Here is a 16,255-nt window from a genome sequence, read left to right as displayed (position 1 = left end):
GAATGAGAATGATTAACTATAATTAAGATTTGGAAAAATAACAACATGTTAGCCATTATGAACTACAGTCTACAGAGATCATCTAATTTCTATTTCAGTTCAGTTCAGCAACATTATTAACCCAGCATGACACTAATGACAGTACTGTCAGAGCAGAAGCCTGTACCGTGTCACTGACATCGTCATAAGAGTTTTCTCAATGTGCGTGTATCACATTCAACTTCCATTCTTTAAAAATGTCTTGAAATGGTAAGGTCCTTAATTCCTTGCATACAAAAAACACAGGTCCAATTAATTCTCATACAGGGAGGATATTTTATCAGGATTCTCCTTCTTTCTGCTGGGTTATAGTCTCCACATAAGCAGGGGTTGACTTTTACAGGCAAGTGTGATTAAAGGAGCCTGACTCTTGCAAGATCTTGGTTAACCCTATCCGTACCCCCCTGGGGTCATTTTGTACCCCCAGGGTTGTATTCTTCACATTTTAAAATACTTCTAGTACGAAGATCTCCTTGAAACTTTCAGTATTGCTCAAAAAATCATTTTGACAGACTGCTATGCAAAGCGCACGGATCAGATTAATGAGTAAATTTCCTCTTTGGAAGTGGTAGCACAGAGTTCCCCACGTCATATGGATATAATAGTAAAACATGATGTACGGATAGGGTTAAGTGGAAGGGTTTTCTGTAAACATATGTGCCATGGCACAGTGGAATCAGGTGCTCTTAAATTCTTGGCCATCTTGAGTTATTGGTATCATCTTAAAGCATGTTCATTTGTCTATCGATTGATGAAAAAATTCCCATTTACCTTGAATAGAAGCTGATGTATTTGCAATTGAAAGAGGTGGGGGATCACCTGATTTCAGAGGTAAAATTAACGAGACAAAGGCCACCAAAGTTTGATTATTTCTTTAGCTTAAGAGTGCTTTACTGAAAATTTACATGCTTTGAGCCTTTAATTAACGTTTTTCAATAAAATCCACACAGTAATGTGTTTTTAAACGGACATAAAAGATATAAGGCTAAAAGCAAAAATTTCATAAAATTGCCAAACCCGCCGAAAAGTGCCTAGTTCATTATTTTGACGAGCGCCTGATTTTACCACTATGCGTCACATATCGTCAGCCATCTGTTAAAATGTACTAAGCCCAACATTTTGAATTTTTTCAAAATTGCAATTTCTTAATCTGTGATATAAGTTGCATATGTTCAAAAGATATTTTTGGTCAAAATTGGTCGCCTTTAAGGACAAGCAGACTAACACAGATTTTGGCGGTTTCCGACATCAAAAGCGGGCATTGCTCTACCTATAGGAGAAGTTTGGTTTCATTCATGAGTACATTTGTTTGGTTATAGAGAAAACTCTCTTTGTCTTTTAAAGAAACTGAACAAGGGGCAAAAACTTTACCTTTGATTTTCTCAAAACAGCATTTTTCGAGATAGCTGCCTTGTGCTTGAAAGCGACCAATTCAAATTCTAAATGTTGAAAAAAGCAAACTAAAAATAGGCCTACTTAATATTGGTACAATAATTTGTTAAAAGAATGAAACAGTTCTTTCTCTCTCCTAAAAATGTTTGTTAAAGACTATATAAGCTTAGTCAGCCTGCATTTAACGGCTTGCTGACAATTTGATATGTGTCACGACGCTGTGGAATCAGGCACTCGTCAATTTTGGGGCATATGAAGTTATTGGTGTCATCTTAAAGGTTGTTCATTTGCCTGCTTCCGATGGAAAAAAAATATCCATTATATTGAATAGAAGTCGAGACATTTGCAATTGAAGGAGGTGGGGTCACCTAGTTTCAGAGAAAATGGCCACCAAAGTTTGGTGACTTCCATAGTTTGAGAGTCCTTGCAACCTGCAAATTTATATTTTTTGTGCCTTTATTTTTCCATAAAATCCGCACATAAAAGTGTTTTTGAACTGACATACAAGGTGTTAAGCCAAAAAAAAAAATGCGAAAAATGTGACCAAACTGGACGAAAAATTTATGTTTCTCGGATTTTATTATTTTTACTAGCGCCTGATTTTAGCCTGCTGCCTCACATATAAAAAAAAACAGTTCAGCTTGCATATTATGGCGAAACCACACAAAGTGAAAATTGTACATAGCGAGGAGATTTTCATGTCCCAAATTTCTACACATTCTTTGGATTCAAGGTGAAGTGATAAGAGTGTGGACAATGGCGGAGCAAAAGAACCAAAACGACATCTCGATCAGAGAAAAAGGCCGATCCTGGTAGAGGTGGATAAACAATTGAAGAGTGGTTTTTCAAAATTCAGTAAGTCAATTTTGACAAGCATATGGTTTCACCACAACGCCACACACATACATAGTTTAAAACAGCCATATGAACTGCTCACAGCCGAAAGTTCCGTATCCTGAACTCTAGCATTATTAAAATCTAAATCATTATATACTCATGTGCACCTAATAATACTTAAATGGGTCATGTAATATTATAAACTTGTGAGGCATCGAGGTGAAATCAGACGATTGTCAAACTTGACTTACTGAGTTTTGGAAAACCCCGCTTCAATTTCAAACACCCAAATCTGTAACTCTGAGTGGATGTGATCTCAACACACAGGTTAGTGTGGAATAGGGTCCATAATTCATGTAAAATTTGGACTTGAAGTCCAACTTTATTTATCTCCTTTGAAACTTGTGCTTAGAGAAATTTGTACATACTGAAAAGATTTTCACATCCTACTGATTTCGCTATGTGCATGCCAGATTGTACAAGCTAACAATCAATGTGCTCATGAAAAGTTGTATTCGGGAAAGCATCTTATCTATTTGTGTCATGACGCGGTGGAATGATAATAATAATAATAATAAATAATAATAAATTACACTTTTATTTGTCCCAGAAGGGCACTTTGTTTTACAATGGCAAACATACATACATAAATACAAAATTATAGATACGTACATACATAAATACATAATTATAAATATGTATATACATAAATACATACATGCATAAATACATACATAAATATACACACTAATACACAAAATACAGAACAGTTAACAATAATGCCACTGTCGTTCGCCACTGTGCAGCGCCCTGTATTTTGAGCTAGGGTTGTCGTGTCTTGCTCAAGGACACACTCCAGTGACTACCCATCTGATCCCCAGGTCACCAACACTTGCTTGACATTGCTTGAGTCTAAACTCACTACTCACTTAGCCACTGGAGCCCCCAAATCAGGCGCTCATCAATTTTTGGGATTTGTGGAGTTATTGGTATCATCGTAATGCTTGTTCATTAGTCTTGATTTTTAAGGGGAAAAAATCTACCTATCGTGAATAGAAGTCAATATATTTGCCACTGAAGAAGGTGGGGTCACCTGGTTTCAGAGCTAAAATTAGCGAGAAAATGGCCACTTATAAAGTTTGATGACTTCCAAAGTTTGAGAGTCCTTGGAAACAGAAAAGTTACATTTTTGTGACTTTAATCAATGTTTTTCAGTAAAATCCACACAAAAATATATTTTTTAATCAACACATAAGATATTGAGTCAAAAAACAAATTATCGATAAAAATTACAAAACTGGCAGAAAAATATTTTCTTCGAATTCATTATTTCGACAAGCATTTGATATCACCACAGTGCCTCACATTTGGTTTCCCATCTGTTTAGTTCATCCAGTCAAGGCTCTGAGACCTCTATTGCTGTTCTTCTTGTCAACCCTATGGCCATGGCGGGTCCTTCGAAACACCTCCATTGCAGTCACTGTGTCCTGTGAAAACAATAAAAATACAGTGACATAAAATACAAGAAAAGTGTTAGATTTGAACCCACAGGGTAAAAGATCAAGGGGAAGACCTCGTGGAACCTGGAGAAGAGTCACGGAATTGGATGTACAGAAAAGTGGGAAGACGTGGAGTGACATCAGGGTGACTAGCCCAGGATAGGGAAAGGTGGAGAGTGTTTGTTCGTGGCCTATATCCTGCTCCAGGGTGAGAAAAGCAATGATGATGACATTAAATACATCTTCAAAATAGCCTTTCAAGTCACAAAGTGTCTCTTTAACTGGTAAATACGCAGCTCAATAGGTAGGATGTTGAACAGTAGAAAGGGAGAGAGTGACTCAAAACTTCTAGGGGGGGGGGGGGGGGGGGCTTTTTGTAGAGGTTTATTTTATTTATTTATAGTTTCAGACTCTATAGCTTTTCACCACCTCGGTCACTTCCAATTAAATTAGAGGTCCCGCCTATTGAATTACTCTTTCTGAAGCATTAAACCTAAACTACACTGATCTTTAAAAAAAAAAAAAACATTTGGGCTCAGAACGCAAACACCTTAATTAGGGATTGACAATTATGTTTGACACATCCGTACTTTGGGTTAACCAATAATGACAAATCAAAAAGACATCAGTCAGGGAATAGTAAGCTATACAGCTACCAATGATTTTGAGTTTTCTTCCACATTTTCATGTTATCTATGCCTCTCTGTAATAGTAAACAATTAAGAAGCCAACATGGAGAACAGAGATCTGAACACTGGACCAATGTAGGCCTACTGGTCATCTCAAATTTGCAAGGGAACAGATGGAAGTCTGTGCAACATAAACATTTCTTAGTAGTAAAAAGTGTATTGGCTTAACACCCCTATCAACATTACCAGGAAGAGGTGGAACTGGAACCTCCGAATTTGTTTGCTCTAGTTAGGTTTTACGGCGCTCTCTATTGCATAAGGTCATATGAGGGTCAAGAGGTGAAGGTCAACAAAGAAGTCGAAACACAGAATCAAGCTTACTCCACTCACTTGTCTAGCCATAACAGCACAAAGTTTGCTTTGACTATCAAGGCACCCCGGAAATAGCAGTTCACAACAGAGTGACAAACATACAAGAGAAGTAGAGGAAAAGTGACAATAGTAAGGATGAGGAAAGAAAAAGTAGCAGTTCCCCCTATGTTGTTCCAGCACAGTATGAGCATGACATTGATACATCAGCTCATTTACAATTCTTCTGTGCATAAGAACATATTAATATGTTAATAGCCCCCTTTTGGGAATGGCCTAAAGACAACTTCAGTCATTAGCACTGCCCAGAGGAGGGGGGGGGGGGGCTCCGAATTTAACATCTGTCTCCAACAAGATCAAGTCAAATGGGTTGAGAGCCTTGAAAACTCCCCAAAATGACCTGAGTTCAAGAACACTGAGGCTGGGATTCAAATCAGGGTGAGGGGGTGGGGGAAGAAAGTTCAACTGTTCTAAGCCCACAAAACAAACATTTTCAGGAGAGAGAAATAGCCTTTTCATTTTTTGAAGATTTGTGCCTACATTGCTATAGATCTTTTTTTTTAATGCTTTTTTTCAGTATTTACAATTCAAATTTTGACAAGATATTTCTGCTCTTTTTTTTCATAATAGTTTTATGGCACTTGCAACACAATAAGGTCATATAAATGTCGAAGATTAGAGGTGTTACAAGGGAGTAACAAACACAAAAAAAGAAGGAGGGGAGATAAAGATGATAGATGTTTGATAGGAAAGAAGGAGCAAACCACACCAGAGCACCCACAGATATTTCTTAAGCACAAGTAACAAATGCCAAAGCTTAAGAACCTGCAATAAAAGATTTCAAAATTTTGGGCTTAATGCGTCTGAACAGTTGGTCTGTGATCTGTTTTTCAATTTTACTCATTAACTCACTGAAGACAGAAGGATTTACTATACTATAAACAAGCACCGAAGACTGAAGGTTTGGGGGGGGGGGGGTTCAAAACTGTATAAAATCTGGACCATTTAGCCAAATGCAATGCCTTTTTGGCACAATCAAGAACAATAAACGTGTCAAAGCACAAGTGTTTATCTCTGCCACATTATTTGTTACGATTTTCGGAAAAAATGTATAAAATTCAATGTTCCACAAATTTACGAATAAGAAAATAGGAATATAGACAACCACTGCATTTACATCACAAGCAGTCTTAGTAGTCACCTATCTAAAAATGCTCTGAATCAAAAGGTTATCAACCAATTTCCCCCAAAAATTTAGTGGAATGAAGCAAATGGTTACACATACGTCTAAGCCGGATTCCATGCTTTTAGCAGCATTTATATATGGACACTGTCGGCAATAATGACCATCCCACATTTTCCACAGGAATCCTCTCACAGAACAGACAGAACATCCAGTGTTTTTAACGGGAAACATCTTCAGTGAGTTAATCCACCCCTTGTGGCACGATGGATCACAAACTTAGTTACACACACAGATGTACAGATAAAAAAAATTGTCCAATTTACATCATTCTTTCACAACAAATTTCGTTCAGCATTGTGTCAATAACTTTTATCGAAAAGATATAATTAATTTAAGGGTGACCTTATTTTTACGCCATATGCAGCCCAAATAAGCACTACAGTGACTGGAGAGCTTCCATTGCAAATAGACACCTCCTAAGGATTACATGGGTGTTCTGCCCTGGTCACGTCGGGGTGCACGGAAATGAACATGCTGATAAACTTGCCGGCAAAGCAGCACCCAATGGCCGAATCATGCTCGACCCACCAATGGTGATCGCCAGATGCAAGGAGAGCATTCATGACCAAGAGGAAACAGACTCCCACACACTCAGCACAATAAGAGAAAAGTGTGAGTGGGGCATAAGGAAAAAAAGTAAACTCCCAGGAGTGGTCAGGCATGAATCAAACCAGCTCCTCATGGAGACAATTAGCAGGAATTAGACCCTGAGGTGGACGCTGGAAAGGAAAGATGCGCAGCTATGGACATGTGCCGCCTGCATAATTCTAGTACTTTTCTGTACATCGATTTCTGTGATTTTTCTCCAGGTTCCACGAGGTCTTCACCTTGACCTCTTGCCCTGTGGGTTCCAATCCAAGTCTTTCTTTGTTATGCAGCTGCCTGACTTCCTGAGAGTATGTCCAATCCATCGCCACCGCCTTCTTCCTACCTCATCTCTGACTAGGATCTGTCTTGTTTTCCTTAACACTTCCACACTGGTGACCCTGTCTGTCCATCTGATCCTCAGTATTTCAGCTACATATTTCAATTTAATCTAAAACCATCCCTTATTTCAGCTACATATTTCAATTTAATCTAATATCATCCTGTTTACTCACTCCATTAAGCCTGCGCAGATATTCTCGCATCATAGTGAGGACAACGCGATCATCTGACGCCTCTGATTCTCCAAGCCTCCAATGGTTTTTTTCTGGAGCTGCCCTTTGATTTTGCCTTTTGCCTGTGTGGAAAAGAACCAAAAAAATATTCATTAACTCAGTTAATAACCAAGCTTTTTGGGTAAATCTGCGCAATAGTCTAAAGACCTTACCATTTTTTTTTTTCTAAATAAATACTTTGTATCTTATTTCCTTTTTCGAAGACTCAGTCCAAATCATAAGTAACTCATTCAAATTTTTCAGGAGGTAAAGTTTGCAACTTTAAAGCAAATATCAAGGTAAAAATGTATACGAGTTGGTTCATTAACAAAGCACATAGGCCTAAACAAACACAAATTCATCAAACCAACCCCTAAATTAAGATTCATTATAGGAAAAAGGCGCTAGAAAGAGTGGAGGCAACACCATAACAAAGTACTGGGGCAAAACTGAGAATACTTTGGGAACCAAGCAATAATGCAGAAATTCAAGGGTCAAATCTTGGCAAGGGAAGGATGAGAGAGAGAGGGGGTGTAGAATAATAAGGGGGCTTTCAAATATAATTTTAACGTCTAGGCTAGAATGAAGGGGAGGGGGGGGGGTGTCTTTGGCTCCTGTAAGAAAACTGTAAGAAAGGGGGGGGGGGGGGGGGCTTGAACCAATGTAATATTACACTTTTTTTCGTACATGAGTCCCAATTTTTTTCTTATTAGTAAGAAAGAGTGTGTACAATGTTTTGCTAGAATAATTTACTTTATTTTTCAGTGAATGTAGAACTGCATTATTAATTATGTGCATGTATGCGTGTATGCATGTTTTTCATGAATATTATGTAAAGCACATAGAACAATGGCTGTAACATGGATTTGTGCAATATAAATGTCATATTATTATTATTATTATTATTATTATTATTATTATTATTATAAGTGAACATGCAATATTACTGGATTGGGGAGGGGGGGGGGGGGGTTGGTAAGAGGCAAATGTAACAAAAGTATAAAAAGGGGGGAGGGGGCAGAAAGCCAAAAAAAAAGGTGTAAGATTATATTTGAACAGTCCCTAATGACTTGGTGCTAACCCACCCGGCGATCTACTGCGATAATGTGGTCTGCCAAACGTCCCGCCTTATTGATCACGGTCTACCGTAATAAAGTGCTCTGCCGTATGGCCTATGCAGGGTAATTTTACACATTTTTGTAGTCTCACTTCCACATCCTGATGCATTACTTGTTTAACCCTATCCGTACAGTGTGTTTTACATTTTACTATCGTATCCATACGACATGGGGAACTCTGTGCCACCACTTAACCCTATCCGTACGGCGTTTTGTACTATTGTATCCATACGACGTGGGGAACTCTGTGCCACCACTTTTTCAAGAGGAAATTTACTTGTTAATCCGATCCATATGCTTTGCATAGCAGTCTGTCAAAATGATTTTTGGAAAAATATTGAAAGCTTCAAAAAAATATTCCCCCTAGAAATATTCTAAAATGTGAAGAATACAACCCTGGGAGAACAAAATGACCCCAGGGAGTACGGATAGGGTTAAACAAACGAAGAAGTGGAAAAGACTAGAAGGGAAGGGAGTGAGCCGAATGGGGGGGGGGGGGGGGGGGGAGAGAGCTTACCCACTGGACATCTCAGGAAGGTTAGCAATCGGTTGTTGACCACTAGTGCATCGTACATTTTTTTCAGGACATTGATGATCCCGTACGGCACCGGGGCATTCTGCACATCTACACGGATCTGCGTGGCGCTGGCGTTCAAAATGGCCTGGTTGTTTGGGGCGGGGTGGGGGGGTTGTTGTTGTTCATCGTTTTTTATTTGATTTTGGTGTAATTGTGTTTTTGTTTTGCAGGGGTTTGGGGATATTTTCAGCATGTTGTTTTGTATAATATATATATATTGAGTGTGTGCATGTGTGTATGTGTGTGTTTGTGTGTGTGTGTGTGTGTGTGTGTGTGTGTGTGTGTGTGTGTGTGTGTGTGAGTGCGTGTGTGTGAGGGTGTGGAGAGATAAAGAGTGGGAACGGGGTGGGGTGGGTGAACAATATCATGAAATTATTTTCTTACGTCACCTTCAGGCTTACATGCGTTCTGTGCTTTATTCATTTTCATTTCTGAATGAAAAAAATCTTCAAGAAACATGAGTATTTAAACTTCCCCCCATGTATTTCCACCACAGCGGATTTTAAGTGGGAATTAATTTCCTATTGAGAACAGCTGTCAAGCTACAATGAAAAAAATGTTTTACTGAGTGGACTCGTCATCATCCGGAGCCTTGCCGACTGGCGTGGCCGATCATGGACCTCCACTTCACTGTCTTGCATTGTAGCAATGGTGTCTGTTGTTCTTGCTGCTCCTAGCCATGTTGTCATCTTTTCTAGTATCTTTTCCCTCTGTCTGCCTCTGCCTCTCTTTCCATCAAACTTGCCTGTTGTGACAATATTCTCCAATGCTTCTTTCCGCATTGTGTGTCCGAAGAAATTTGCCTGTTGCTTTCTTATATTCGTCATAAGCTGTCTTCTACAATTTGCTTCAACCAAGACTTCTTCATTTGTTTTTCTAGCTGTCCATGAGATACGTAGCATGCGTCTTATGAACCACAACTCTGTCGCCACAATTGTTCTTTCCAGCTGTTTATTGATTGTCCACGCTTCGCACCCGTATAATAGGATTGGCTCAATGTAACTTTTCAGTACTCTTTTTCTCGTTTCCAGTAACAGATTGATGTTTGTTAGTATGTACCTGTTTCATTTTGTGGAAGGTTGCTTTTGCTTGGCAAATGCGGCTTTTAATTTCGGTGTGACATCTCCCATCTGATGATATAATGGTCCCCAAATATTTAAAATGTTGTATTTGCCCGAGGGAGGTATCATTGATTTTGATATTGCATGTTGGGGTTGGAGTTTTTTTTGCTTATCACCATTGTTTCGGTTTTCTGGATGTTTAGGCTTAAGCCCATGTTGTCACTCTCTAATGAGTGTACTGCTGATACTTCAATAACACCATCTACTTATTTCTTCAGCTATCAAAGTTGTCTTTTATTTTATTGCCATTTGAAAAGAACATTTTTTAACTCTTTCTTCTTTAACTGGTTTCTTCTTATTTCCTTGATCTAGGAAAGAAACTCATGTGTTCGAAGGAGCATCCTGAGCAGGAGATCAGAGAGCATAACACGACCACAGGTTTGTTTTAGACCTCCCGAACAGAAAGTACTCTATTATATTGAACAGCACGTGTAAAGAACAGTAGAAAATTGCAACAAGGTTGGCTGAAAATTCAGCCAACCAGCACTCTCAGATTTGAAAATTGCAGAGAACGAAGGGTGCTGATTGGCTGTACTTGCCACCATGTTGAAATCTACTTCTTTCACTTTTCAGATTCCCATGAGGGGTCAATTTTTATCAAGTATCAGATAGTGCTGGAAATTTCTTTCTTAATTGGTAGACACTGTTATTTTAACCCTTCGAGCCCCAGCCATTTTTGTGCACTCCCTAACCCCAGTCCCAGCCAATACAGAAGTATTTTTGAAAAAGAGGCATGCATTCTAAAAAGTGATGTAGTATCTTTGTAATGAGGTTTAGATAATAACATATAACAATGTTTAAAGGAAAATGAACAAATATTATGAAAATCAAAGTTTAATTAGGTTCACTAATTTCGAAAAAAGTGCAAATCCGGTACACCCCGAGCCTGAGAATATACGCTCTTGGGATGGTGGGAGATAAAAGCACTGCTGAAAATGTGAGGCAGCGTGGTGGAATCAGGCTCTCGTCAATTTTTGGGCATATTGAGTAATTGGTATCATCTTTAAGCTTGTTCATTTGTCTTGATTTCAATGAAAAAAACTACCCATCCATCTTCAATAGAAGTGGAGATATTTTAGATTGAAGGAGGTGGGGGTCAACTCATTTAAGAGATAAAATTAGTGAGAAAATGGCCACCAAAACTAGGTAAATTTCAAAGCTGAAGAGTCCATGGAAACTGTAAATTTATATTTTTGTGCCTTTAATCAACGTTTTCGGTGAAATCCTCAAAAGGAATGTGTTTGTAAACGGACAGAAAAGGTGTTGAGGAAAAAAAAATTTGATAAAAATTGTAAAGCATGGAGAAAACTGCTGTTTTCTTCGATTTCATTATTTTGACGGGAGCCTGATTCCACCACGCTGCCTCACAAATATAGATGCATGGGGTTGGAAGGGTTAAGACAATAGCTTCCATTCATTAAGAAACAAGGCACCATACACATAAGAAGTATTGAAAGCTGAAAAGTGATTTTTATGGCTTTCCTCAGTGTAATAGCACAGCAGGGACAGAATGGCACTGAGGGACAGAATTCCAATTTTCCTCTTCTTGAAAACAGTAGTGGCATCAGTAGCCTAGTGGTTAAGCTACCGGACTCGTAATCGTGAGTTCGGGGGTTCGAGCCTCAGCTTGGTCCAATGTTGTGTCCTTGGGAAAGGCACTTTACACGAACTTCCCACTTGGCTCGGTCCTATCGGAGACGGACGTTAAACTAGGAGGTCCCGCCCCTTAAATAATCTAATAGTGTTGATAGGGGCGTTAAACATATAGCATTTTGAAAACAGTGGTGAACCAAAAGAAAATTAAAGCCCCTATATTTTTAAGAAAAGGCAGAGCTCCAAACTTTGTTCTTCTATCAAGGCAACGACTCTAAACTGACTGAAAATTTGGCTAAACCAAAGAAAAACCACTGGTCCCCAAAATTTCAATTTTAGCGCACTTCACTGTAAATGAAATCTTTAAGTTTAGTTTAAGTAAGAGTTTTACGGCACTCGCAACTGCATAAGGTCAAATGAGTGCCAGAAGATTAGAGGTGTTACAAGAGAGTAACAAACATCAAAAAAGAAGGAGGAGAGATCAGGACGATAGCTACATGTTCAATAGGAAAGAAGAAGCAAACCACACAAGAGCACCCGCCAACCACCTACAAATGAACTCTTACCTGAAACATGGTCAACAAAACAAAGACAAGTGTGAACGATAGTAGTATGAAGTATATCCGTACAACAACCGGTGGAGCTTGTTCTAGATTTTTGATGACGTTTTTTCCCAGCAGCAGATACACAATAGTCACAAAGGTGTTCCACATCGACATGAAATCGTCTTCAGTTGAGTGGAACAACACGTAGCCTGTTTCGAAGTTTCCGTGTGAATAAAAATAGAAGCATGTTGACGTTTTAATGGTAAATCAATAGAAGATGAGTATGTTAGGAAGATAGATAGATGGATAGACAGATAGATAGAATGACAGACAAACCAACAAACAGATAGGTAGATAATTTACTAAAAAACGTTGATTTAAAACACACACAGACCACATACATATACACACACACACCACGCACACCACGCACACACACACACACACGCACACACACACAAACACATGCACCAGACACACACACACACACATATACACACACACAAACACACACACAAGCACTCATACACACACTCATACATAGACAGACAGACAGACAGACAGACAGACCGACAGAAAAATGTAATTTGGAGAGACAGACAGACGGATAGACAAAGGAGTAAAAAGACTGAGTTGATACATGCACTGGTAGTTTTATTTTTTTCAAGTAAAAACTACAAAGAAGTGAGAAAAGGATGCTCCAGGATGCATTTTTGAACCCCTGCCATTTGAAAAATTGATATCTCTCATTAGCCACATTATATAGCCTCTGTAGTGTAGTAGTTAGGTGCTTCACAGTTGTCTACAGGAGAACCAAGTTCAATTCCTGAGTGGTGAGAACTTTTTTATCAAGAATCTCGGTCCTTCTGCTGGGATGTTGTATCTCTCTCAGCTCAATTTGGCCCCGTTTTGTTTATATCAGTAGAGGTTTTACAGTGCTCGCAACAGCATTAGGCCATGTGAGCACCAGAAGATCAGAGGTGTTACAAGAGAGTTACAAACATAAAAAAGAAGGAGGGGAGATAAGGACGATAGATGTTTGATAGGAAAGAAGAAGCCAACCACACCAGAGCACCCGCCAACAACCCACTTGTATAACGTAATTGTATTAAAAGCAAGTGCCAAGAAACTCTAACTAAAACTACTCCAACTAAAACACAACCTGATTCCTGAGCCGTACCTAACATAACGAAGACACCAATCATCAAGAGGTAGAGGAAGGAGAAAGAGAAGAGGTCCTTCCCCGCCCGCTGCAGCACGGCAGCGATTGTTGTGACACGCTGAAAGAAAAGGTCAAGGTCAAGACAACAATAAGAGCTGCGGTCAAAAGGATGAACTGAATCTAGGCCATTCATTTGACAAAAATTAAAATCTTCATCATCATCATCTTCCTCCTCCTCCTCCTCCTCCTCCTCCTCCTCATCATCATCATCATCTTCATCATCATCAACATCATCATCATCATCCTCCTCCTCCTCATCATCATCATCCTCATCATCATCATCATCATTATCATCATCATCATCATCATCATCATCATCATCATCATCAAAAAATAATAGGCTAATAACCTTAATAATAATAATCGTCATCATAATCATAATAAGAAAAGAAAATAAGGATAATCAAAGGGAATAAAATTCATATTCATTTAAGAATCATTATACTATAATCGACAATAATTATAAAAATAAAATCACAATTACAATAATACTCGTAATACTTGTATTATAATAATGATGATGATGATTAGGATAATAATAAATGATAATAATATCAATAATAATAATAATAATAATTATGATAACAATATTACTTCCAAGGTGAGGTGAACAACATATACAATATTTTGTTTTGTACGATGTGTCTTTCCTTAACATTCTAACTAGTAGGCTCTCCACCACACAACTGGTCGCTTTTAAGCACAAGGGGGCTATCCCGAAAAAAGCTGTTTTGAGAAAATCAAAGGTAATGCTTTTGCCTCTTGTTCAGTTTCTTTAAAAGACAAGGAGAGTTTTTTCTATAACCAAACAAATATACACACCAATGAAACCAAACTTCTCCGAAAGGTAGGGCAATGTCCACTTTTTGTGTAGGTCAAGATTTCTGAAAACTCTCGAAAATCTGGGTTAGCCCACTTGTCCTTAAAAGCAACTGACTGTAAATGCCCAAGTACTTATCAGTCAACAACACAATCCGTACTGCTGGTAAAGTATTGCACTTACACACAGTACGACCATGCATAACATGTATGTCTTTATTTTTCTGTTAATTCACCCACCGATTCATCAGTCTCTCTCTCTCTCTCTCTCTCTCTCTCTCTCTCTCTCTCTCTCTCTCCATCCATCCATCCATTTTAAATCCATGGTAAAAATTTTGTAACTTAAACAACCTATCCATCTATCAATCTATTCATTTAACCATCAAACGGTTCCTACTACGGTGAATCCTTATATGTGAAAAACTCACTGTTAATCTTTGACATAATACTTACAATAAAAAGGATAATAAACTGAATTTATATAGAGCATACTGCTACGTAGGCAAAATGCACTAGTCAGTTTATCTTACCTGATTGTAACCAAGAATTCTCAGGATCCTCACTGTACTCAAGAACACAACAAATGCTAGGATCCAGCCGAAAATGTCGTCGTATATAGCAAGGGCATAAAAGTTCACGAAGAGCTGGAAGGTGGAAATTCTGTGAGTAGTATCTTCAGAAGGTTTATTGCACATGTACACACATGTAAAAGAAATGGTGAAAATATAAACTTAATAATATCAAGAACTCTTGACAAATCTTTAGTTTTAGTTTTAGTAGAGGTTTTATGGCGCTCGCAACTGCATAAGGTCATATGAGGGCCAGGAGATTAGAAGTGTTACAAGAGAGTAGCAAACATAAAAAAGAAGAAGGGGAGATAAGGACGATAGATATTTGATAGGAAAGAAAAAGCAAACCACACCAGAGCACCCGTCAACCACCCACTTTGACAACTCTAACAATAGCTCTACAACCCCAGAAACATCATGGTTTTTTGCAGATAACTTTTGGCTGCCTTCACCGATTTTTATTATAAACTTTTACCAGTAATCTTGTATCAATTTGTCTTAATTTATATATAAATAAATGGTTCTGGGCCGAGTACTAATATGCCATTTTTATCTTTGTCTTTGTCAAAAACTATTGATAAATTTTGTTCCTAATTTCAAATGTCAATCTTTGAGTTCACATTATTTTTCATGATGTCGAATTCAAATCTCAAACTCTGTACCTTTTTTTCATTTTAAGCCATAGCTAAAAAAACATCCTGCTCAGTAGAAGTGTGGATTTGTTAGAGCCACATACTTCCAAACCAATACTGATGTTCATATGGGGGGGTTTTTTCATAGATTTTTTTGAATGCTCGAAATGTGGCAAACTTTTCTCTACAAGAAATGGTCTCATCAGCCAAAGCAGAAGTTATAGTCATCTTAACCTTGAATTATTCCATTTCACTTGAGAAATATTTTCCCTGCAGATGCATTGGCCATTGTCAGACATTGATGGACAAACTATAGTTATTATCATTATACAATGACTCAGTCTAAAAATATGGCGCGTGTAATGATGCGGACCAGTGCTTGTCGTACAAGCACACCCACTTTTGCCAGCATAAACCCTTTGAGCCCCACACACCAGTACACCGGAGGTGGGTAAAATTGCCTGTATGCCTAGCCGCCAAAACAATGGTGAGCGAGACCCTATACCCCACCCAGTCCATCTGGGACAAAACACGCACAGAAAACAGTGTTTACAACATAGGACGTAATTGATTATTTTGAAGATCTTTCTGAATCAGAAGCTGGTAATGGTATGGGTTTATCGCCCTTATCAACACTAATAGGTTATTTTAGAGGCGGAGCATCCTTGTTTAACGTCCGTCTCCAAAAAGACCGAGCCAAATGGGACATTCTTGTAAAGTGCCTTTCCCAAGGACACAACGTCAGACCGAACTGAGGCTCGAACCCCCAAATCTGCAATCTCACAATTACAAGTCCGGTTGCCTAACCTCTAGGCTACTGACGCCACTAACCTGGTAATGACGAGGACTACTCTGAGTGGGATATAGAAAATGATTCTGACAATCATCTGAATGAAGGTGTGAATCCCA

The 16,255-nt window shown here is 38.5% G+C and overlaps 1 protein-coding gene across 1 annotated transcript in view; it reads right to left on the bottom strand.

Annotated features, from left to right (window-relative positions):
- Positions 1–3,537: 3,537 nt before the first annotated feature.
- LOC101854881 (polycystic kidney disease protein 1-like 2) overlaps positions 3,538–16,255 on the bottom strand; it is a 52,512-nt gene continuing 39,794 nt past the window's right edge. The window contains exons 20-25 of the mRNA XM_013084918.2: positions 14,676–14,789; positions 13,285–13,384; positions 12,126–12,313; positions 8,786–8,930; positions 7,112–7,233; positions 3,538–3,755 (exon numbers count right to left, since the gene is read on the bottom strand). Coding sequence (XP_012940372.2) covers positions 3,657–3,755; positions 7,112–7,233; positions 8,786–8,930; positions 12,126–12,313; positions 13,285–13,384; positions 14,676–14,789 — 768 coding nt within the window. The 3' untranslated portion in view covers positions 3,538–3,656. The remainder of the gene's footprint in view (positions 3,756–7,111; positions 7,234–8,785; positions 8,931–12,125; positions 12,314–13,284; positions 13,385–14,675; positions 14,790–16,255) is intronic.

This window comes from Aplysia californica, unplaced genomic scaffold, assembly GCF_000002075.1.
Source record: "Aplysia californica isolate F4 #8 unplaced genomic scaffold, AplCal3.0 scaffold00328, whole genome shotgun sequence".
Taxonomy (NCBI): Eukaryota; Metazoa; Mollusca; class Gastropoda; order Aplysiida; family Aplysiidae; genus Aplysia; species Aplysia californica.
Note: the sequence above shows the minus strand (reverse complement) of the source record. Positions and strands in the feature narration are given on the sequence as shown.